The 24,383-nt window shown below is 34.5% G+C and overlaps 1 protein-coding gene and 1 pseudogene across 6 annotated transcripts in view; one reads left to right on the top strand and one right to left on the bottom strand.

Moving 5' to 3' along the window:
• Nucleotides 1–24,383, bottom strand: part of ADAM32 (ADAM metallopeptidase domain 32) — a 155,943-nt gene that overhangs the window by 96,417 nt on the left and 35,143 nt on the right. For 4 of the 6 annotated variants that reach the window (XM_077152538.1, XM_077152539.1, XM_077152540.1 and 1 more), the window contains exons 4-7: nt 16,218–16,293; nt 15,168–15,244; nt 13,933–14,113; nt 388–456 (exon numbers count right to left, since the gene is read on the bottom strand). In XM_077152538.1, coding sequence (XP_077008653.1) covers nt 388–456; nt 13,933–14,113; nt 15,168–15,244; nt 16,218–16,293 — 403 coding nt within the window. Of the gene's footprint in view, nt 1–387; nt 457–13,932; nt 14,114–15,167; nt 15,245–16,217; nt 16,294–24,383 lie in introns of those variants that run through there. The other 2 variants (XM_077152541.1, XM_077152543.1) reach the window with 2 other exon arrangements.
• LOC143676691 (TBC1 domain family member 15 pseudogene) lies at nt 5,360–9,342 on the top strand (annotated as a pseudogene).

Raw genomic sequence — 24,383 nt, 5'->3', positions numbered from 1 at the left:
TCTCATTTCTATCTTCCCCCTTTTGGTCAAGAAGTAGGTGCCTTTTCATTAGGTAAACAACATAACTGGAACAGATGGGCTATCAAAAACCTACTAGCAAAAAAACTTGACAAATTAATGTAAGCAGTTTTCATATATAGTCTTACTATCATCACTTTCGTCACCAATAACTGTTTTATAGGACTAGGGCTGCCTGTCTGGCAATGTACTCTCCTAGACTATATATTAAATACACCAGCAACCTTGATTTTTTTGTTTTGCATTTCCACTATTCTCTCCATGATACGGGAGTAAGAATATTGGAATTTTAAGTTACTCTCTAATAGGGATAATCATACATTAGCACCAACTATTTAAAAGCAATTTAAGAAAAAACAAAATACATACCAAAGCTTTGTCCACCACAATATGCATTTCTAGATAAAGAGGAAATAAATCTTTAAGAGTTGATTCTGGCTAGAAATAAAAAAATTTAAAAAAAAAAAAAAGAGCGTTTAAAGGCTTGAAGATTTTCACAGTTTGATTTATTTTAAACTCTTTATTAAAGCTACTACCATAGCATTTACATGATATACTAGAGTGTTTTTTACAGTTGGTTAATATCAATGTATAGTGCTTCAAATTTCATGGCTATAGGCTCAAGTAATAAGAATTACACTTATAATATACTATTCATTAGATTTACATCTTATGATTTTTGATCTAAGAGTAAAACACCTACATCTCTAACCAATTTATTTCATCTGTATATATGAAAGAAATTTAACTTGTGTTCTACAAATTATGTAGGAGTGGAAGTTTGGAGAAATGGTCACAATCTTTCACTCTTTCCTTCCATGTTGTAAGAGACTGAGTTATTTATTCCACAGCAGGGGGAGCAAACATACCTTATTCTTAATGCATTCCTGTGGGTGTAAACTCAATGTAAACAGGACCTTTAGAAGACGTCATGGGTTAGCTAAGGTGTGGCCCAGCTGAATGAGGCTGGACCTTAGCCCTATTTCTGGAGGCTATCTCAACGGAAAGGCACAGGCAGGAGCAGAAGCCAGAAATCAATGGAAGCTGAAAGAGCAAGGAAAGGATATCTCCAGCTAATGGGAAAGCCAAGGAACCCAAGGTTTACAAGCCAGACAGAATGCTACCAACTCTGAGAGGAAGCAAGTCTTCTTGCCGATGAGATGAGCCAATAAGTTCCTGTTGTTTACACCTAGCCATTGTGTGGTAATTTATTGTAATGGCTGGAAAACTAACATACACATGCTTTGCAATATTACTTTTCAGCTCCTTCTATTAAAAAGTGAGTATTTCATCTTCCTTTCAATCTGTGCTGGCCTGGTAACCTGCTTAAGTTAATAAATGGAGTGGAAGTTTTAAGATTGCCAGTTCTGAGTCTCAGCAGGACTTGCATATTGCCATGCCTACTCTTCTCAAGAAAAAACAAAACACATACCAAAGCTTGTATGTAAGACTGAGCTAGGCTGCTGAAAGATAAGAAACAAGAGGCCATTCACCCCTATCATGCCAGCCAAAAGCCAGATAACCACCAGCTATAATAGAGAAGCCATCCTAGACGCCAACTACAAGCCAACTTGATGACTAACTACCAGACACAAGAACAAGGACCACTGATCAGCAGAACTTTCCAGCTGACTCACAGAAAAGTAATTACAAAAGGCTGTAGTTAAGAGTCTAACTTTTCTGTTTGTTATGAAGCAATAAATAACTGATACATTAAAATACCATGGAGTTTTCAGAGATTTAACATTACCAAATAATCCATTACAGAACTACGTTCATTTAGTAGCCCTTCAGAACTTTAACCTGCAGAAGTAGAAAAAGCACTAGTAAGAAAGCCTAGAATTGATTGAACTAGCAATAAAACTAAGATCAGGAGCTTAGGGTGTCAGTAATTCAAATAAACTTTATAGGCCTAATTTTAAATTTCTATTAAATACCTATTAAATACTACTGACTCATTAAACAAATACTTCTAATGGTATCTACCAACCCACTGTTACTTCATCATGGCCCCCTTTTAAATTTCCTAGATAGCCCTGTCCTTATCTGAAATTTTCTTAAATTCCTTCTTATTTGACAACAGTTGGATGATAATTCTAAAAAGATGGTTAAAACATGGAATCAGACTTCCGGAGAAGATGGCGGCTTAGTAAGACGCGCGGGTCTTAGTTCCTCCTCCAGAAAAGCAACTAAAGAAACAGAAACAATATGAAACAGCTCCCGGAGTCACGACAGAGACCAAAAAGACAGCGTACCCCATTCTGGATCAGCTGAACAGGCAGGGAGAATCTGCTGCGGTGAGATACCCGAGGGGCACGCGTTTTCCCGGCCCGGGCGGCTGGCGACTGGGGTCCCCTCCACGCACGTGGCTCCCCGGTCTGACTGGGAACGTTGGATAGCGGGGCCCTCCCGTCACGCTTGGCGTTTTGGGCCAGCTGGGCAATTAGGACCGGCACTCTCCCAAGCCACGGCGGCCAGCGACCCCCGCCTCCACATGCGGTTTCCCGGCCGACTGCCGTGCAGACAGACGAGCGCCATGAGCGCCACCTACTGGGCAGGAAAAGAAAAACAGAGCCCAGAGATTTCACAGAAAAAGCTTTCAACCAGCTGGGTCCCACACCCAGGGAAATCTGATCAAATGCCCAGACACCAGCAGAAAATAATGGATGACGCTCGGAAAATTGAAGATATGGCCCAGTCAAAGGAACAAACCAATAGTTCAAATGAGATACAGGAGCTGAGACAACTAATGCTGAATATACGAACAGAAATGGAAAAACTCTTCAAAAACCAAATCAATAAATTGAGGGAGGACATGAAGAAGACATGGGCTGAACAAAAAGAAGAAATAGAAAATCTGAAAAAACAAATCACAGAACTTATGGGAGTGAAGGACAAAGAAGAAAAAATGGAAAAAACAATGGATACCTACAATGGTAGATCTAAAGAGACAGAAGCTACAATTAGTGAACTGGAGGATGGAACATCTGAATTCCAAAAAGAAACAGAAACTATAGGGAAAAGAATGGAAAAACTTGAGCAGAGGATCAGGGAACTGAATGACAATATGAAGCACACAAATATACGTGTTGTGGGTGTCCCAGAAGGAGAAGAGAAGGGAAAAGGAGGAGAAAAACTAATGGAAGAAATTATCACTGAAAATTTCCCAACTCTTATGAAAGACCTAAATTTGCAGATCCAAGAAGTGCAGCGCACCCCAAAGAGAATAGACCCAAATAGGCGTTCTCCAAGACACTTACTAGTTAGAATGTCAGAGGTCAAAGAGAAACAGAGGATCTTGAAAGCAGCAAGAGAAAAACAATCTGTCACATACAAGGGAAACCCAATAAGACTATGTGTAGATTTCTCAGCAGAAACCATGGAAGCTAGAAGACAGTGGGATGATATATTTAAATTACTAAAAGAGAAAAACTGCCAACCAAGACTCCTATATCCAGCAAAATTGTCCTTCAAAAATGAAGGAGAAATTAAAACATTTATAGACAAAAAGTCACTGAGAGAATTTGTGACCAAGAGACCAGCTCTGCAAGAAATACTAAAGGGAGCACTAGAGTCAGATACGAAAAGACAGAAGAGAGAGGTGTGGAGTAAAGTGTAGAAAGAAGGAAAATCAAATATGATATATATAATACAAAAGCCAAAATGGTAGAGGAAAATATTATCCAAACAGTAATAATACTAAAAGTTAATGAACTGAATTTCCCAATCAAAAGACATAGAATGGCAGAATGGATTACGACCGAGCAATACCACTGCTAGGTATCTACTCAAGGGACTTAAGGGCAAAGACACAGATAGACATTTGCACACCAGTGTTTATAGCAGCATTATCTACAATTGCAAAGAGATGGAAACAGCCAAAATGTTCATCAACAGACGAGTGGCTAAACAAACTGTGGCGTATACCTACGATGGAATATTATGCAGCTTTAAGACAGACTAAACTTATGAAGCATGTAATAACATGGATGGACCTAGAGAACATTATGCTGAGTGAGTCTAGCCCAAAACTAAAGGACAAATACTGTAAGGTCCCACTGATGTGAACCGACATTCGAGAATCAGCTTGGAATATATCATTGGTAACAGAGACCAGCAGGAGTTAGAAACAGGGTAAGATAATGGGTAATTGGAGCTGAAGGGATACAGACTGTGCAACAGGACTAGATACAAAAACTCAAAAATGGACAGCACAATAATACCTAAGTGTAATGTAACTAGGTTGGAACACTGAATGAAGCTGCACCTGAAATATGGTTTTTTGTTTGTTTGTTTGTGTGTTTGTATCTTTTGTTTTTGTTTTTTTCTTTTTCCTTTTTATATATATATATATTATTAGTATTATTATTTTAATTCTCTTCTCTATATTAACATTCTATATCTTTTTCTGCTGTTTTGCTAGTTCTTTTCCTAAATCGATGCAAATGTACTAAGAAATGATGATCATACATCTATGTGATGATACTAAGAATTACTGAGTGCATTTGTAGAATGGAATGATTTCTAAATGTTGTGTTAATTTCTTTTCTTTTTTTTGATTAATAAAAAAATTAAAAAAAAAACATGGAATCATATAAAATGATACATATAAAACATAAACATTTTCTTTAATTTTAACTATATAAATGTACCCTATTCATGAACCTTTTAATGTATGACCAAAAGCCTTTTGTTTGAGGGTAAGACTAATGAATGGAATTCTGTATCATGTTTTCTGCATTATATTTACCCATAACGCATTGTCATCATTTCCAGTTTTGATCTTTTTAAATAAGTAGAAAGAGAATTAAAAGAAAATTCTAGGGTGGTGCGATGGTGGCTCAGTGGCAGAATTCTCACCTGCCATGCTGGAGACCTGGGTTTGATTCCCGGTGCCTGCTCATGCAAAAAATAAGATTAAAAAAAAAAAAGAAAAAGAAAATTCTTAAGGAAACCATATGTAGAAGCCGTCTTGATTTTTGCTGCTCTTCTTCCCATCTTTTAGAGTTGTTTCATACAGAAACAAGTCAATAGTGTTGAATAAATTATATAATTGAAATAACATATACAATTTCATAAAGAGGTTTAAATATATACATAACAAATTGGTCAGAAGAGTTCAGTAGGTGAGAGCCATAGGGTGTAGACTCTCTACAGTACAGCCTAGTAGTGCCCAGTGCCCACAATGCTGTGAGCATAAGGCATTGAGGTTTATAGTGACAACAGAGAATATCAGTTAATCCAGTTAAAGGAAGGGTAGTTGAGTGTCTGTTATGTTTTCCTTACTTGTCTACTTTTCTTCCTCCACTGACTTTCCTTACTTGATGATTTGTTTTTCCCCATGAGAGCACAGAACATAGTAAGTGTATTTTACCCACGTCTTTCCTCTTGTTCTGAATCCTTACTTTCTTCTTGGACTTGTTTTATCCCTAAAACTATTTTATGATGCTTTAGTGCCCAAATATCTGATTTTAAAAGAACTGATAATGTATTTACAATAAAAGTTCTGATCAAATGTTTCTTGCCTTTAAATGATTATCTACACAAAGAAGAAGGCTAGGTATTCTAATGTGGCCATATGTTTTAGTCATGTGCAAGTTAAAAGATCAACTTATATATAAATGCTTAAAGAAATAAATATTATTTTACTGACATGGGTTACCTTGAAAAGGAGACCTCAGATGAATGCGATTGAGAAGAAGGGAGGATCAAATATTAAATGAAAGGAAAAAAAGATTGTACTAATATATTTATGAATTTGTATTATGAATTTGTATCAAGTTTATGTGAGTATATGTATACATATAGAGAGAAAAAATTAAATAGAAAAGGCAGAGAACATATCAAAATGATAAACTGAAAAAAATAGCCAACACCTTGAAATTTACTTAACATTAAAACTGCAGAATATGAAAGAAAATCTTTGAAATTTACAGAAAATACATTGCTATAAACAACACTTAGCACATTTTCCACCTCAATAGGTGTCAGAATAAAATGGATTGAAATATTTTTAAAATGAGAGGTATTGTGTGTTTGTTATGAAGCATTAAATTTACAATATATCCAGCAAACTATTACTCAAGAGAAAAGCAAAATAAAGACATTTTCAGATGTAGCAAAAATAAGAGAGTTTTTTTAACATAGACCTTGGCAGAAAAAAAAAAATACTTCAGTGAAAAAAAAAACGTGGTAAGTAAGTATTCATGTTACAAATTGTAAGAACACTTAAAAGAGTTAAAAGAAAGTAAATATCCTCCTAAATAAGTGGAAGAGAAAGTGAGGATAAGAAAGTTCAATATACAGCATGGGATGGAAAGAACTAGAAGGAGATGGAAGAGGAGGAAAAGAGAGAAAACTATAGTAAATAGAAAACTCTAAATATGGGAGCAAAATAATTGATCAAATATTAATTAGACATATATAAAGGGATCTAATTTTGCTAAAGGGGAGATATTCTTAAAAAGAATTTAAAAAACAAATTTTGTTATAAGCCATTTACAAAGGATATATATAAGGCAAAATGTCTCAGAAACACTAAAAGAGATAGGAAATGATATGGTAAATACTAATAAAAAGAAATGGAAGGGGCCGGATGTTGTTGTGAGTTCTAGAGACACGTAAGGCCCCGGTAGGTCATCACAGGAATGCTTGGGAAAAGGGCAGTAGCGGGTGCTGTGAGCAGGAAGTTGGACTGTAAGTGCTCTGAAGACAGTGACTGAATCATATTTATTTGTATGTGGCATCTTATTCTCATGCCTGGCATATTTTAGGCATTCAGTGTGTATTTATTAAAGAAAATGAGAAAATGGCATCTTATTCAGAATCCTGTCCACAGCTTCATTATACTCTGCCATGACTACTGAGGAACTTGTCCACATGACAACTACTAGTTTACTCGGACACTTTTTTTTATTATCTATAAACAGGAGGGTGTACATATTCACCCACCTAATGGAAAGACCAGTGACTAGGACACCTTGATTTTGGGAATTTTACATGTTTTAAAAAAGAATGCTGAAGTAATGGTAGACTAGAGACCATTGGATGATATATCTGATTCTTCTAGTATTCTTTATGCTGGAAAGGACTCCAGTTCAGTTGTAGAGTGGATCCACACCCCAAAAGAAAGAGCTCATCATGGATCAGAACATCTGAACACTTATGAAGCAGATTGGGACATGGCTAATACAGTTTCATTTAAAAAGAAACCGCATACCAGTGGAGATCTCCACAGGATAAAAGAACACTTCTTGTGAATTGTCAGAAAAAGTTTTCATTTTTTATTTTAAATTAAATTTTTAATTTTAAAAAATTTAAAAGAATCCTTATACAGCAACTATGGTAGGATTTTCCAAAATCACAAACTACATTTTTGATAGTTTGAGAGGTAGTGATCCCTCTACTCATCAATGACCACCTTCAGAAATGACATTTTCTTAGTGATGCTATTTCAGGTCCAAAGATAAATCAACAAGAAGAATCAGGGTTTGAAGTTATCACAAAAATTGATTTGGGAGAATGACCTGTTGTCCAAAGGAGAGAACCATGTTCCAGTTTGCTAGCTGCCAGAATGCAATATACCAGAAATGGAATGGCTTTCACAAAGGGCAATTTAATAAGTTGCTAGTTTACAACTAAGGCCGAGAAAATGTCCCAATTAAAGCAAGTCTATAGAAATGTCCAATCAAAGACATTCATCCAGGGAAAGATATCTTGGTTCAAGAAGGCCAATGAAGTTCAGGGTTTCTCTCTCAAGTGAGAAGGCACATGCCAAACACAGTCAGGGCTTCTCTATCAGCTGGAAAGGCACATGGCAAACACGGCATCATCTGCTAGCTTTTTCTCTCCTAGCTTCCTATTTCTTGAAGATCCCCAGGAGGTGTTTTCCTTCTTCATCTCCAATGGTCGCTGGCTCTTGAACTCTCTGCTTTGTGGTGCTGCAGCATTCTCTGCTTTCTCTGAATCTCCTCTGCATCTCCTAAATGTTTCCTCTTTTATAGGACTTCAGAAACTAATCAAGACCCACCCAAATGGTGGAGACACATCTCCCCTAATCCATTTTAACAACCGCTCTTGATTGGGTTACATCTCCAGGGAGATGATCTAATTACATATAGTATGAATAGGGATTATTCTGCCTTTACAAAATGGGATTTAGATTAAAACATGGCTTTTCTAGGGGACATACATCCTTTCAAACCAGCACAAACCAGTATCACTGAAAGAGTGGACTAAGAATATTGACTCTGAAGCGAGAATTTTAAATGTAGATAATATGAAGCAGATGATATTTAAAGGGGGGCTTTGTCATGCATTGAGAAAGTAAGCGTGGACATTTCTTCTGGGTTATTTTCCTTGGGACGGTACTAAGGAGGAAAGAACTCAGTTACAAAAACAAAAACCTGATGAATATTTCAGGATGAAACTACAGTGGAAATCTATTAGTGAGAAACAAGAGAAGAGAAATTCAAGATGAAGAGATTATAGAAGTCTTATTGAAAAAGATCTTAATGGAACAGATCGAACAAACAAATTTTATGAAGTCCAAGATAATCCAGGGTTGATTTTGCCTCACGATATTTTGATGACTTCCTGTATGTTTTTGACTTAGGGTATGTGCAAGGAATGAGTGACTTACTTTCTCCTCTTTTATATGTGATGGAAAATGAAGTGGGTGCCCTTTGGTGCTTTGCGTCCTACATGGAACATTTGAAAAACAAATGCAAGGCATGAAGACTCAGCTAACACAGCTAAGTACCTTACTTCGATTGTCGGACAGAGGATTTTGTGGTTACTTAGAATCTCAGGACTCTGGATACCTTTATTTTTGCTTCAGATGGCTTTTAATAGATTCAAAAGGGAATTTAGTTCTCTAGATAGTCTTTGATTATGGGAGGTAATGTGGACTGAGGTTCCATGTAAAAATTTCCATCTTCTTCTCTGTTGTGCTGTTCTGGAATCAGAAAAGCAGCAAATAATGGAAAAGCACCAAGGCTTCAGTGAAAGACTCAAGCATATCAATGAATTGTCCATGAAAGTGTATGTGGAAGACGTACTATGGAAGGCAAAAGCAATAGCTCTACAGATGGTAAAACGCAAGGAATTGCCACAAGCAGTTTGTGAGATCCTGGGGCTTCAGGAAAGTGAAGTTACAACACCAGATTCAGACACTGGTAGAGATAAAAACGTTGGCATGACTAGTTGTCCTACCTCTGCATTTCAGAGTCACTCCTTGCCTACACGTGCTGCCAGTGGAGCCAGAGATGTTAACCCCACACAGATACAGTGACCCCAAATGTCTTCAGATTAGCACCTGCATGATCATTCTTCTTGCTTAATTTCTGAAGAGACACTTCGCAGCATCTTTTTTTCAAGTACTTGAAAGGCTATTGGTATTGATCATGCTTTGAGATTTATGGAAAGAAAGTGTACTGTGATATTCTTGCATTAAAGCTTTACAAAGGTTTAAACTTTTTATTTTTGTAGTTATTTCTACCAAATAGTCTTTTCTTTTCAGTAACATTCCTTAGTATTTTTATACACAAGGACATTTTATTCTCTTGCTGATGAACTAGAATTGGATAATATTACAAGTGGATGAGTTGGAAATCATGCCCTTTAAAAAACATTCACTTTGTTTATGCTGTTTAGTGTGTTTTTATTTGATTAAATATTGAGCTTTATTGTAGCTTTTAAACTGAGAAGCAAATCGTTACCCAGTGCTGAAATTTTTTTTAAAAAATTGTTTTTCTCTATTGTTTACAAAAATACTCAGTTTAAATATTTATGCTCGTTGAATGTGACTTAAATTGGACAGTTTCATCAATTCAATTTTATGTCTACATAAAAAATCTTTTCAACCATAAGTGAATTGGCAGTATATTTTTTACATTGAATTTTCTTCATTTGTATATAAACACTATATATAAGAACTTATTATAAAATGAATATAAGAAAGGATAGGTATATTTTAACTGAATAAATTTGATTATTGATTTATATAATCCAATTTGACAAAATTGATGCATAGCTTAAATACAAAGTTTTTTCAAAACCATTTTCTTAAACATTTATTTCATGAGAATATATTCAACCCGTACCTGGTGTAATTTATAATCAATTGCTTGTAACCTCACTTTACTAATAATGTTTATTATATTTCCTAAAAATGCATTAATTGATTAATAAGGTCTTTACATTTTTATAAAATATTCTTTGTAAAAAGCTTATATGGGCCACGATGGCTCAGCAGGCAGAGTTCTCGCCTGCCATGCCAGAGGACCCGGGTTCGATTCCCGGTGACTGCCCATGTAAAAAATATATATATATTTATTTAAAAACAAAAGCTTATGTGAAAAATTTCAAGATAGTATCATCACAACTCTCAAAATAATACTTTTTTTGTATATGAATGAAGTTGTTGTTTTTACCATGCAATATTGCATGATTTTAAGTTATATGGAATTAACATAACAATTCAGTTTTAATTGTAATTTGTTCTCCTGTACAGATCATTAAAATAAATTTGAAGTTGAAAAAAAAATGGAAGTAGGATGTTTTCAAAGTTCATGTAGTTAAATTTATTTCCATTTTCTATTATAAAAAGTATTTTCATTTTTTTAAAAGTTATGAACATATTCTCTTATATTTTAAAAGCTTTTTTGACTTTTATGTATGTTTGAGCTAGGGGGCCAATTTCATTTTTTTTCCCCATAGGAATCATTATAGGAGAATTTGTCCCTATTCGGTACTTTGCAAAGCTATCTTTTTCATAAGTCATGTATTCATGTAGGTATGTACACTGTTGTGGACACTGTATTCGGATCCATTGGTCTATTTTTCTATCTCTGCCTCAATACCACCCTATTATATTCCAACAGCTTTATAAAAAGTCTTAATGACTTAGAGAACAAGTCCTCCCACGTTGCTCTTCATTTTATTGTTCATATTGGCCCCCTAAGTTCCCTAAAAATTTTAGAATTAGATGATGAGGATCCTCCCACCACCACCAAAAAAAAAAAAACAACAACTTGAGATTTTTATTGGGATAGTACTAAATATACATCTCGGTTTCCCGTACAGAGTTCTTACACCTCTTTTGTTCAAATTATTCCTCATTACTTATCATTTTAATGTTCAAAATGTATCTTTTAAAGAATCTGTTTTAGTAAATTAATTTAAAAATCTTTATAAACCTCTATATACATTTGTTTTAAAAAATTAAAATTATATCATTTTAACTTTCATTTTCTACCTATTGTTGCTGAAACAATTTTATATATTTTTTCTTTCCATCCAGCTTATTAAATTCTATTAATTCCAATAATTTACCTTTTTAGACTTTTTAATTTACAGTCTGTATAATCAGATCATCTGATAATAAAAATTGTTTTATTTCTTCCTTAAATTTTCATTTATTTTTCTTTCATGGATACAGTACAATACTGAATAGAAGCCATTCTTGTTTTGTTTCTAAACAAAAGGTAAGTATACAACTTTTTATCATTAACTATAAAGTTTGCTGCAGGTTTTATAGATCATTTTGTAGCAGACTGATTCAAAGACCAGTCCTACCACTATCCTTGCTTACTGGTATCCATGCCCTTGTGTAATCCCCTCCCCTCTTGAGTGTGGACAGGATCCATGACTTGTTTCCAATCAAGAAAACAGCAAAGGTGACAGGATGTCACTTCCATGATTATGTTCTATGACATTGTAACTTCTATCTTGCTAGGAGACTCCTTCTGTTGACTGTTACCCTTACTGGCTTTAAGGAAAGAAGCTGCCAAATGGAGAGCTTCACATGGCAGGAAACAGACCACCATGTAGCCACCAGCCAGCAAGAAACTGAACCTTCAGTCCAACAGCCTGCAAGAAACATAATCCCCAATGATCACATGAAGTTGGAAGCAAAGAATTTCAACAAAACTAGACTTAAAATATAACCCAGATGTTGGAAATTTCTGAGAATTTAAAATAAAAATGATTAATATGTTAAAACTTCTAACAGAAAAGATTGATATTGGATATCAACAGGTAGAAAACTGTAGCAGAAGGATTAAAACTATAAGAAATAATCAAATGTAAATGCAACAAATAAAAACAAATGACCATGGCATCAGAGATAAAGAATGCCTGCAAGGGTCTGAAGAGTAGACTGATGCAGCTGAAGAAAGAATCAGTGAACTTAAAGTTGACAATAGACATTATCCAAACTGACACACCAAGAGAAACAGATGAGAGCATCCAAAAGTTGTGGTACAACATTAAATGGTCTCAGATACATGTCAGTGGCTTTCAAGAAGTACAGAGAGAGGGAACAGGGCAAAGGAAATAGGTGAAGAGATAATGGCTGAAAATTTTTCAAAATAATAAAAGGCATCAACCAAGCGAGTACCGAGTATGATAAGTACCAAAAACAAACAGAACAATGCCTAAACAGCATATTTACACTGTTAAAAATCAAACAGAGACAATCTTGAAGGCAACCAGTGAAAAATTACATTACATACGGAGAAACAAAGTTAAGAATTATAACAGAATTCTCTTCAGAAATCACATAAACCAATAGACAATGGTGTGACATCTTGAAAGTGCTGAAAGAAAAAACTGTCAACCTAGAATTCTACACCACAAAAAAATCTTATTTCAAAAAGTGAGAAATGCTTTTTTATAGAAACAAAAAAAATCAGAGATTTCATTTTGAGCAGAACTGCTCACTTTCCCCTCCTCCAAAACTTGTCCAGGCAAACGTAGGAGAATCCATGGGAAGCCAGAACTTCCCTACTTATTTCCCGGAGGATCATACCCCTTTCTCAAGGACACACATGCACTTGGGTATCAGTAATGGTTAACAAGGAACAATCTAAGGACTAGGAGTCAGAGCTGGTGAGAGACACCAGAGGTTCTAATTTCCAGTGTCACAGCTTTTTTTTCCTTGTTACTGAACACTTCTGTGACCTAGTTTCCTCTGTTTTGAAGTAGAGGTAAGCTCAGTGTTTTACCTTAGAGTTGTTATGAGTACGAATGACTTCATACTGTATACACCAATTTGTTATTAACAGGTATTACACACTTGGTGAGTGTTTGCATATAAAGCTCTATCATTTTTACAAAGGGGAGGGTTTAAAGGGATCTGGGCAGAGCATCAGTATTGTACACATTCTGGGCAAACTAAGCCCCTGTAAATTATCTTCCTAAGTTCTCAGAAAGCAAAAAAAATTGTTAGCATTTAGTTAACAAATATTCATTTTAACTTATATACGTATATGTGATTGCCCTGAATACTTTGGTGCAGCATGTAAATTTCACAGTCCATTTAAGCCCAATATTATTTAGGGTAAATTGGCAATTGGAAACACAGGCTTATTCTATCTTATTCTTCTACCTTTATGTTATTATCTTCATCCTTGTGGACCATGATATCTTATTATCAACACGTCTATACTCTAGCCAGCAAGAAAGGGAAAAGACGCCCCACCCCTTTAGATTTCAATCCAAAGGTGACATATAACATTCCTGGTCACATGTCATAGCATGCCCATACATGGCAATCATGCTTATGATATCTTAATTATATCTATAATTTAATTCTGTCCTTTGTCTTAGATGCAACCTTTGTAAATATTGGCTTTATTTAATAACTTCCAGGCATATATATAGAGGAAAGCAGGAATGGGGTGTTTCTAAGTTTACATTTGAATATATATATACACTAGGTAATTGTTAAAAAGTAATGATAATATAACAGAATAAAAACAAAAATAAAACGGGTCATAAAAAGTAAATGATAGATTGATATAAAGAAAGGATATTTGCTACAGTGATACAATAGGCTAATTTATTTTTAAGAATATATTAAGAAGAAGCAATAACTTCTTTAAAGACAGTAATAAAATATATACAACTCACTTTTTCACTTATAAAAATGTTAGAGTTCATTGGTACGTCTGTTTCTTTACTTCTACTATTTTCAGTAAAAATTGCAAATTCACTGTTTTCATTCCTTAATTTATAAAGAAGATGCTGAAATTCAACTGCAGATTCCAGAGGCTCAATTCCATAAGAAACATTTTCAAACTGAAGTATTCCTCTGAAATATTTAGGATAAAATTTTAAGTTCTTTTAATCAAATCTTTATTATGAAACTTTTACAGGATCCAAAAGAAAAAAACATGCAAAACATTTTTAAGATCAGTATTTTGATCTTTCCAAAACTTAAAAAGTTTTTAATAAATAATTCTGAAGAGACACAAGATGTTCACAATTCACAAAACCAAATTTCCATTTCATTTTTTAAATTATAAAAGCCACAGAAATCATATGAGCAATTGCTAATATAATATATAAGTATATAGCATTACAGTGATCAAATAATTCTGTTCACAGAGTCAGTGACTTAAGGAAAGCCATAGTAAACACAATTCTTGATCAATTTCTCTCTGATTTCCAAAATATTTGAAAGTAATTATATTGCTTATAATAAAAAACATACAATGAACAATTTAATTTGTCAAAATAAAATTCAGTTGTAATTTTGTAAAAGTATTTATCAATTGTACTTACACACATACTCTGAACAAGAAATTAAAAGCAAAATTTTAAAGAGTAAATGACTCGTATATCTATTATCTGGTCTTCACTGAATACAGGGACAATTTGAGTGACTATTCCCAGAAAACCAAATTTCAGCATTCCATGTAAAAAAAACAAACAAACAAACAAAAAAACAACCCTGAAGAACACTCATCCGAGGAAACAAAAAACCTACACTACAAAATGAGGAGGGAGAATTTTCTTACACAATGAAAAACTCTCTAAGCACTGTAGAGGGAACTCAACAATTTCTACAGAGTTGACAATGATAAAAATAGAAAAATACAAGTATTATATTAATCATTATTTATTTATATACAATTTGCTTCCATGCTCTGAAGATCATTTCCTTCAGGAAGAAACTTGTGTAGCCAATGAGGAAAGTGGGGAGAGAGAAGAGAAGAGGAAATATGCTCCAAGGATAATATCATTGAGTGTTTTCTACCTGGGAACCCGTCTACAAGTTCACACTGAACATAAACACAATAAATTCAATGTGATCAAATATCACAACTATGATGTTCTACAATGAATGATAGACCATGAGTCACCTCAGTCCAGAGCACGTGCTGAGTGTGACGACAGAGTGTGGATGTCCTTCAATGTGTCCTTGGTAGTAGCAATGAGACTAGGAAAAAAATAATCATAAGGCAGTTACTGAGAAGTTGACAAAACTTTCTATAATAGAGACGTCCTACTTCTATCCTAGACAGAACTTTCTGAATGTTTGTCATGGGCTACACAGAAATGTGTACATGTGTAAAATGACACTCAGGAAAAAAATCATCTCACAATGACCACTTTTACTATATTAACCACTGTATTTTTAAATTATTACTTGGGATTATTACATTCCGCCCTGATTCCAAAGACAAATTTATATTCCAGTACATCAATTTAGATCCCCAGTTTACAAAATCTGGTTTGGCCAAATTTAAAGTTTAAGCTGACCTTTTCAATTCTGATTTGGTTCCACCCTCTAGTACCTACCCACTCCATGCAGCTGTCATCCTTTGAGCCAGCTTTTCTAGAAACCAGGTCCCCTTTGATGGGGAGTTTGGTGTAATTCCAAGTTACTAACCTAAACAATTCTTTCCCAGCTATCTGATATCCTGAGATGATTGCTTTTTATTCTGGGCCCGAAGTTCAGAAATAATCCATACTAGATATGATGCTTATATCTAGTACCAGTGGACAGAGGCAGAAGTAAGAGCGTAGAGTATAGATATACGTTTTAAAAGACTGGGCAATAAGATTTACTGGTGGCTGGGATGGGGTAAAAAAAAAAAGAGAGAGAGAGAGAAAGGTCTGTGATCTGCAATTTGGTGCCCAATAATATTTGTTTACTTTTCTTATTCTTTATTGACTTTCCAAAATTTTTTTAAATAAATAATGCCTGCAATCTAAGCAGCATGGAAGGTGCCAAATCAAATTATTTTGTCTTTAGTTTATCAAGACTCAGTCATGGAGAAAATGAAGCAAAAAATGGATACATTAACTATATTTCCAGTGAATTCTAGAGCCTTCTGTTTTAGAAAAGCTTTATTCAATGTAAACATGGTCTTAAAAAAAATCTGTAAAACATAGAACTTAAGTCTTACCTGGACATCTGAAGAACGTGAATTCACAGATCCTTCATTATACAAATAAACCCTAAAATTATCTGATAAAAAAAATCTGAAAAAAAAATAAAAAGTTATTATTTTTGAAACATATAAAGCAGTTGTCAGCACACTTAATACCCAGGGGTCAAATCCAGCCTGTCATATGTTTCATAGATAAAGTTTTATTGGAATAAAATCATGCCCATCTGCTTACATATTGTTTATGGCTGCTTTTATACTACAATAGCAGAGCTGAGTAGTTTTGAAAGAGACAGTAGACCCTCAAAGTCTAAAATATTTACAATCTGGCCCTTTACAGAAAAAAGTTTTCCCAACCTTGACACTAAAGTAGTATTTTCTTTTGACATATGTAATGTTTATTCAAAATTTTATTTTTACTTACTTACTTAAATACAATAATTTTCCTATCATAATGTGCCTTGTTATCTTGACAAAGAAGCCCAAGCTTGCCAATAACCAGTTTTCAGAGAAGGTATAGTCCTGCTGGTGCCTTAATTTGGACATTTTCATGGCCTTAGGACTGTAAACTTGTAAGCTAATAAATCCCTATTGTCAAAATCCAGTCCATTTCTGGTATATTGCACTTTGTCAGCTTTAGCAAACTGAAACAGTGATACTTGTGCTGCTTATAACTTCTGCTAATTGTGAATAATGATGCTGTGAACACTGGTGTGCAATATCTGTTAGAGCTCATGCTTCCAATTCTTTTGGATGGATATCTAGAAGTGGGATTACCGGATCCCATGGTAATTCTATTCTTAACATTTTGAGGCACAACCAAGTTGTTTTCCACAGTGACTGCACCAGCTTATGTTCCCAATAATAATGAATGAATGTTCCTATTATACCACCCTCTCTAACCCTATTATTTCCCATTTTTTAAAAAGTTTTCATTCCAATGGGCATGAAATGGCATCTTATTGTGGTTTTTGTTTGCATTTCCCTAATAGCTAATAGCTAATAATCCCTAATAGCTAATAATATTGCGCATCTTTTCATGTACATATTGGCCATTTGTATTTCTTCTTTGTGGAAATATCTATTCAAATCCTTTGCCCATTTTTAAAATTATGTTGCTGTCTTTGTGTTGGGGAGTAGTAAGGGTTTTCTATGTATTGAGGATATTAAACCCTTATCAGAAATATGGTTTCAAAATATTTTCTCCCATTCTGTAGGCTGTCTATCGACTTTCTTGATAATGGCCTTTGAGGCACAATGTTTTTTAAATTTTGATGATGTCCCATTTATCTATTTTTTTTTCTTTTGTTACCTGTGCTTTTGGTGTAATGTCTAAGAAACCATTGTATAATACAAGGTCCCGAAGATGTTCCCCTGTGATCTCTTCTAGTAGTTCTATAGCTTTGGTTCTAATGTTTAAATCTTTGATCCATTTTTAATTGATCTTTGAATATGATGTGAGGTAGAGGTCTACATTCACTCTTCTATATATGGATCTTCAGTTCTCCCTGCACCATCTGTTGAACAGACTATTCTTTCCTCACTGAGTAGACTTAAGGCAATAATCAAAAATCAACACCCATAAAGGTTTTATTTCTAACCCCTCCATTTGATTCCATGGTCTACATGCCTGTCCTTGTGCCCTTACCATGCTGTTTTGATTATCATACTTTTGTAATAAGTTTTAAAATCAGAAAGCATGAGGACTCCAACTTTGTTCTTTTTTCTAGTTGGTTATAGCTATTCAGGGCCCCTTATCCATCCATCAGAAATTTGATGAATGGCTTTCTCATTTTTGCAAAGAAGGCTGTTATAACTTTGATTGGGAATTGCACTAAATCTAAAATTACTTTGGATAGAAATGATATCTAGTGTTCCAATCCCTGGACGTAGAATGAGTTACATTTATTTAGATCTTATTTCTTCCAGAAAGGTTTTGTACTTTTCTGTGTAGAAGTCCTTTACATACCTTGTTAAATATATTCTTAGACATTTGATTCTTTTAGTTGCTATCGTAGATAGGATATTTTTCTTGATTTCATTTTCAGATTGTTAATTGCTAGTATATAGAAACACCATATATTTTTGCATTTGATATTGTACACACTATCATCCTAAATTTGTTTACTAGCTTTAGTAGATTTGTTGCAGATTTTTTTTCAGGATATTATACATATAGTATCTAATAGAGAAAGTTTCCCTTCTTCCTTTCAAATTTGGATGTCTTTCATTTCTTTGTGTGTGTGTTCATGCCTAACTGTTCTAGCTAAAACTTACATTACGATGTTAAATAACTGTGGCAAAAGTGGGCATACTTGTCTTGTTTCTGAACTTAGGGGAAAGCTTGCAGTCCTTCTCTATTGTGTATGGTGTTAGCTGTGGGCTTTTCATATATGCCCAGTATCATGTTAAGAAAGTTTCTTTCTAATCTTAGTTTTCTGGATGTTTCAATCAAAAAGAGATGCTTTTTTGTGTGTTTTTTTTCTCAAATTACTTTTCTGCCTCAATTAAGATGATCATGTAGTTTTTCCTTGTTTTATTAATGTGACATATAATATTAATTGATTTTCTTATGTTGAACCATGCTTACATTCCTGGGATAAATTCCACTTGATCATGGTGTAAAATTATTTTAATATGCTGTCAGATTCAGTTTGCTAGTAACTAGTTGAGGATTTTTTGCAACTATATTCATAAGGGATATGGTCTGCATTTTTTTTTACTGTGATATCATTATCTGGCTTTGGTATTAGGATAAAATTGGCCTCATAAAATGAGTTAGGAAGTGTTCCCTGCTGTTTGGATTTTCAGAAGATTTTGAACAGAATTGGGGTTAGTTCTTCTTTGAATGTTTTGTTAAATTCACCAGTGAAGCCATCTGGTCCTGAGCTTTTCTTTCTTAGGAGGTTTCGGATTAGTGACTCAATCTATTAGTTAATGATCTGTTGAGATTTACTATTTCTTCTTAAGTCAGTGCAGTTGCTTTTTGCGTCTCTAGGAAATTGTCCATGTCATTTGGGTCTTCTCATTTGTGAGCATACAATTGTTCGTATTATTCTCTTATAATCATTTTTATTTCTGTGGGGCAGTTGTAATGCACCGCCCCCACTTTCATTTCTAATTTTAATTATTTGCATTCACTCTCTTTTTTTCTTTGTCAGTCTAGATAAATGTTTGTCGATTTTATTGACCTTTTCAAAGAAACAAACTTTGGTTTCATTGATTCTCTCTGTTGTTTTTTTAATTGTCTGTTTCTTTCTTCTTTTTTTTTTTTTTTTTTTTGCTTCTATCTTTATTTCCTTGTATCAGCTTACTTTGTGTTTACTCTTCTTTTTCTAGTTTTTCTAGGTGAGGTTGCTGATTGGAGATCTTTCTTCTTTTTTAATGTAAGCATTTAGAACTGTACATTTCTGTTCTCAGCATCGCCTTTGTTGCATCTCAAATGTTTTGATGTGTTGTGTTTTGATTTTGATTCACCTTAAGGTATTTCCTAATTTCCATTGTAATTTCTCCTTTGGCCAAATGGTTGTTTAAGAATGTATTGTTTAATTTCCACATATTTGCTTATTTTCTATTCTTCCTCTCTCCTAGCTTCATTCCATGGTGGTCCAAAAATATATACAGTACAATTTCATTATTTTTAAATTTATTGAGACTTGTTTTATGGCCTAACAGATAGTCTATCTTAAGGAAACATTAATGTGCATTAGAGAAGAATGCATTTTCTAGTGTAGCTGTGTGAGGTGTTCTACATATGTGTTTGGTATAGCACAAGTTTTCTACTTCCTATCTTCTGTCTAGCGGTCTGTTCATTATTGTAAGTTGTGTATTAAAGTTTCCTACTACTAATGTAGAACCATCTGTTTCTCCTTTCTAGTTTGTCAAATTTGCTTCATATATTTTGGGGCTCTGATGTTAGGTGCATATATATTTATAATTTTTCTGTTTTTGCTGAATTGACCCCTTTATCAGTATATAATGTCCTTCATCGACCTTGTAACAAATTTTGACTTAAAGATTACTTTATCTGATTGTGTATGATTATCCTAGCTCTCTTTTGGATATTGTTTGCATGGAATTTTTTTTTTCCATCCTATCCTTTCCTTTCCTACTTGTGCCTTTGATTTTAAGTTGAGTCATGTTTTTTATCCATTCTGCCAATCTCTGCCATTTGATTTGAGAGTTTAATCCATCTACATTCAAAGTATCAACTGATAATGCAGAACTTTGTTTTGCCATTTTGCTGTGGTGTTTTTGTAAGCCTTATACAATTTTTATCCCTCTTTTCTTCCATTATTGCCTATTTTCATCTATTTGCTTTTTTGTATTGAACCACTGAGTCCATTCTCATTTCATTCTCTATATATATATTTTTCAGATATTTTATTTTGTATTACAATATGGCTTAAATTAAACATCCTATATCTATAAATATCATGTTTCATTTGAAACTAAATTTCAGTAGCATCACCAATTATTCCTTTGCCCCTCTGTCCCCCATATTTTTGTTATCATTACAAATTAAATCATTATACATTGTATTCCCCCAATCTATAGATAAATCACTACTTTCATGCATTTGCACTTTAGGTTCTGTAAGAAGTAAAAAGTGGCATTATATATGAAGAATACAGTGCACTATACTGGCATCATTAAATACCCAAGTGGTTACCTCTATCGGAGATTTTTATTTCCTTCTACTACCTCGATCTACTGCATAGTATGCTTTTCTTTCAATCTGAAGAACATCTTCAGCATTGTTTGTAGGGTAGATAAAGTGGTGACAAACTCCAACAGCTTCTGTTTACCTGGGAGTGTCTTAATCTTTCCCTTGTTTCTGAAAGGCACTCTCACTTGGTATAAAATTCTTAGTTGGCAATTATTTTCGTTCAGTACTTTAAATATTTCACCCATTGCTTTCTTGCCTCCATGGTTTCTAATGATAAATCAGCATTTAATTTTATTGGGGCTTCCTTGCTTATGACACATTGCTTCTCTCTTGCTGATTTTAGGATTCTCTGGCTTGGAATTCTACACTGATAACAAGTGTCTGGTGTGGTTCATTGAATATATCTTGTTTGGGATTCATTGGGTTTCTTGAATGTGTATATTCATATCTTTTGTTAAATTTGAGAAGTTTTATGCCATTATTTCTTTGAATATTCAATCTGCCCCCTTTCTTTTTCTTTTTCTTCTGGAACTCCCATAATACATATATTAGTGTGCTAATGGTGTCCTACAGGTCTCTTAAGCTCTGTTCACTTTTCTTCATTATTTTATCTTTATGCTTCTCAGTCTGAATTATTTCAATTGTCTTGTCTTTGAAAACACCAATAATTTCTTTTGCCAGCTCCAATCTGCTATTGAAGCCCTTTAAGGAATGTTTTATTTCAGTTATTGCAGTTTTCAACTTCAATATTTTTGTTTGGTTCCATTTTATAATTTCTATTTCTTTATTTTATTTTCATTTTGTTCATGTATCATCTTGCTTTATGCTTTCCATTAGCTCTTTGAGCATATTTAAGATCATTTTCTTAAAGTCTTTGTCTAGTACATTCAAGGTCTGATATTCTTTGTTGATGGTCTCTGAAATTTTATCTTTTACCTTTGGATAGGCCATCATTTCTGTTTCTTTTTCTTTAATCTTTTCTTGCACACTTACAATTTATTTTATTGTTTAATTCTGGAATTTAGTCCCTGAGATATCTGTTTTATAAATCTATAGCCAGCTAAATATTATAGAGATTTCCTTGAGTGATAAGAGCTATCTAAAACAAAAAACAAATAGAAAAAACACCTTGTAGTTTTTCAAATTGGCTGTGCTGGCTGGTGCTCTGCTTCAGAGCTTAGCCTTCCCACCATGAACCTGAGAATCAGCCTAATGCTGAAATGCAGCATCCTCTTCAGTCTTTTTTAATTGTGCATCTTAACCTGGGTAAATATGCTGTTTACAGGAATCCAAATTCCCTTCTTCTCCCTATGAAATAGACTCCCTCCCCAGGAGGCACTATTATATGCCTTAAAGCCAGTAATCCTTTGTCCCAGTCCACTTTGATTGCTTCTTACCCTGCTTTACTGTTCACAATCTGCTTTTGTATGAACAGAAGGTTCTAGGAAGGCAAGACAGAGACAAATATTCCCCTTCTGGCTGCCACCAGGTAGATTGGCATCAACATATGGGTACACCAGGACAATCACAGGGGTTACTCTTGCATCTGAAATGAGGTCAGGGACCCACACTGAGAGTGCAGGTTAGCTCTATAGCAAGCTGAGCAGGGAATGGGGAAAGGCCAGCAAGCACATCCTGTGCTTTTCCTCTTTTAGGGTGCCTTTTTCTTGATTCAGCCTTTTTCCTGATTCTCTATATAGCCACAGTTTTTCTTGTCATTTCTCACCAAAATTATTTGAGTTTCTTAATTGTCATGAGGTTGCGATTATCAGTCATGGCAATGTTTAAATGTTTGGGGGAGTTCTGCCAGCTTTTTGCCAGTTGTTCAAAGGTTCTGTGGGGGGAATGGAATCCTAGAATGTCTCACACCACCACCTTGGTTGATGGGAAGCCCTTCAACTCTTTTCTCAGTATCTTCATCTGGATCCTTTCTTCTCCCAGTAAGTGTTTCCAGGTCATTCAATTCTAGGTTGTTTTTCCTTCTGATCTTTAACATTTACACCTACCCTTATAGATCTCCCTTGTTCCTTTCTGTGTTTTCACTTACTGCATACATTAAAAGATGGCTTTGAAACTCTGACTTCTCTCCTAAGTCTTAAACTAATCCTAGTTATATACTAACTAGACATTTCCCCTTGATGTCCCATTAGTTCATATCCAACTTCTCCAAAGAGGAATCCATAATTCCACTTTGATATGTTCCTCTTCTCCCTCATTGCCCCACTAGATTCTTGCCACCACCATATCCAATCTGTTATTGCATCTTTTTTCTGCCACCTCAGCATCACTTAAAAAAAAAATCTCCACCTCTACATAGTCACAGTTTTTCTTGTCGTTTCTCACCAAAATTATTTGCAAGAGCTTCTTAGTTGTCATGAGGTTGCGATTATCATTGTGCAGGTATTTTCCCCAAACAATATACACATCTCTCTCCATGTTCTTAGCTCCAGTTCCTGTACTGCCTGCTAGTTTATGGTCTTATCATCTTGTTATAATGTTCAAACATAACATAAGTACTCTCAGTTTTCCTCTCATATTCTATTTTAGGTTTTTGTCTACTTCGGCAAATACCATGAAATGGGTTGAGTTTAAACAATGGACATTTATTTCCTTACAGATGAAGTCCAGGAAAATGTCCGAAGTAAACCATCATCAAGGAGATTCTTTCTTCCTGAAGGCTGGCTATCCACAATCCTTGTCTCCTCTGCCACATGGCAAGGTGCATGTTGGTATCTGCTGGTCTCTCCCTTCTCTTCCAGGTTTTCTTGCTTTCAGCTTCTTGCTTCCATGGCTTTCTCATTCTCTGCCTACATTTTATTCTCTTATAAAGGACTCCAGTAATAGGAATAAGGCCCATCCTAACTGAAGTGGGTCATACCCTAACTGAAGTAAACACTTCAAAAGGCCCTTATTTATAATGGGTTCACATCCACAGGAATGGATTATATTTAAGAACATTTAATGTTTTTCTGGGGTACATACACCTTCAAACCACCATGTATCTTTCAAAAGTTCTTTGGATTGTCATCTACCCCATTCCTATTCCCTTTTGTCCAAAAGAGTAAGTTAGCCTTTCTTCTAGTTAGTGCCTTTTTTTGGCACTTTACGTAGTAAATCACCTGTTATACCTATCATCTTTTTCTCTCTTTAATAAACTTCCCCTCAGCCAAAACAACTTTGTTTCATCTTTCTTTAAAAATGTTCATGTAAGCCTTCTCTTTCTTCTTTTGCTGCCAAGTGTTTTTTTGAAAAAGTTATTCACACTTGCCACCTCCAGATTCTCACACCCCACCTCTCCCTAATACTCTGTAGTCCAAAATTCAACTGAAACTGTCCTCTTGAAAACTACTAATCGCTTCCAAACCATCCTTTCTCAGTTGGGGTTCCATTTCACTTTGATAGGGAGTTAAATTCTATCAAAAATTATTTCAATTATCTTCTCAATTCTCTGAAGGCTGGTACATAGCTAGTACTTGTCTAGATGCATAGAAGTAAGTTAATTCGTTTTATGCCAT

The sequence above is a fragment of the Tamandua tetradactyla genome, chromosome 3 (assembly GCF_023851605.1).
Source record: "Tamandua tetradactyla isolate mTamTet1 chromosome 3, mTamTet1.pri, whole genome shotgun sequence".
NCBI lineage: Eukaryota > Metazoa > Chordata > Mammalia > Pilosa > Myrmecophagidae > Tamandua > Tamandua tetradactyla.
Note: the sequence above shows the minus strand (reverse complement) of the source record. Positions and strands in the feature narration are given on the sequence as shown.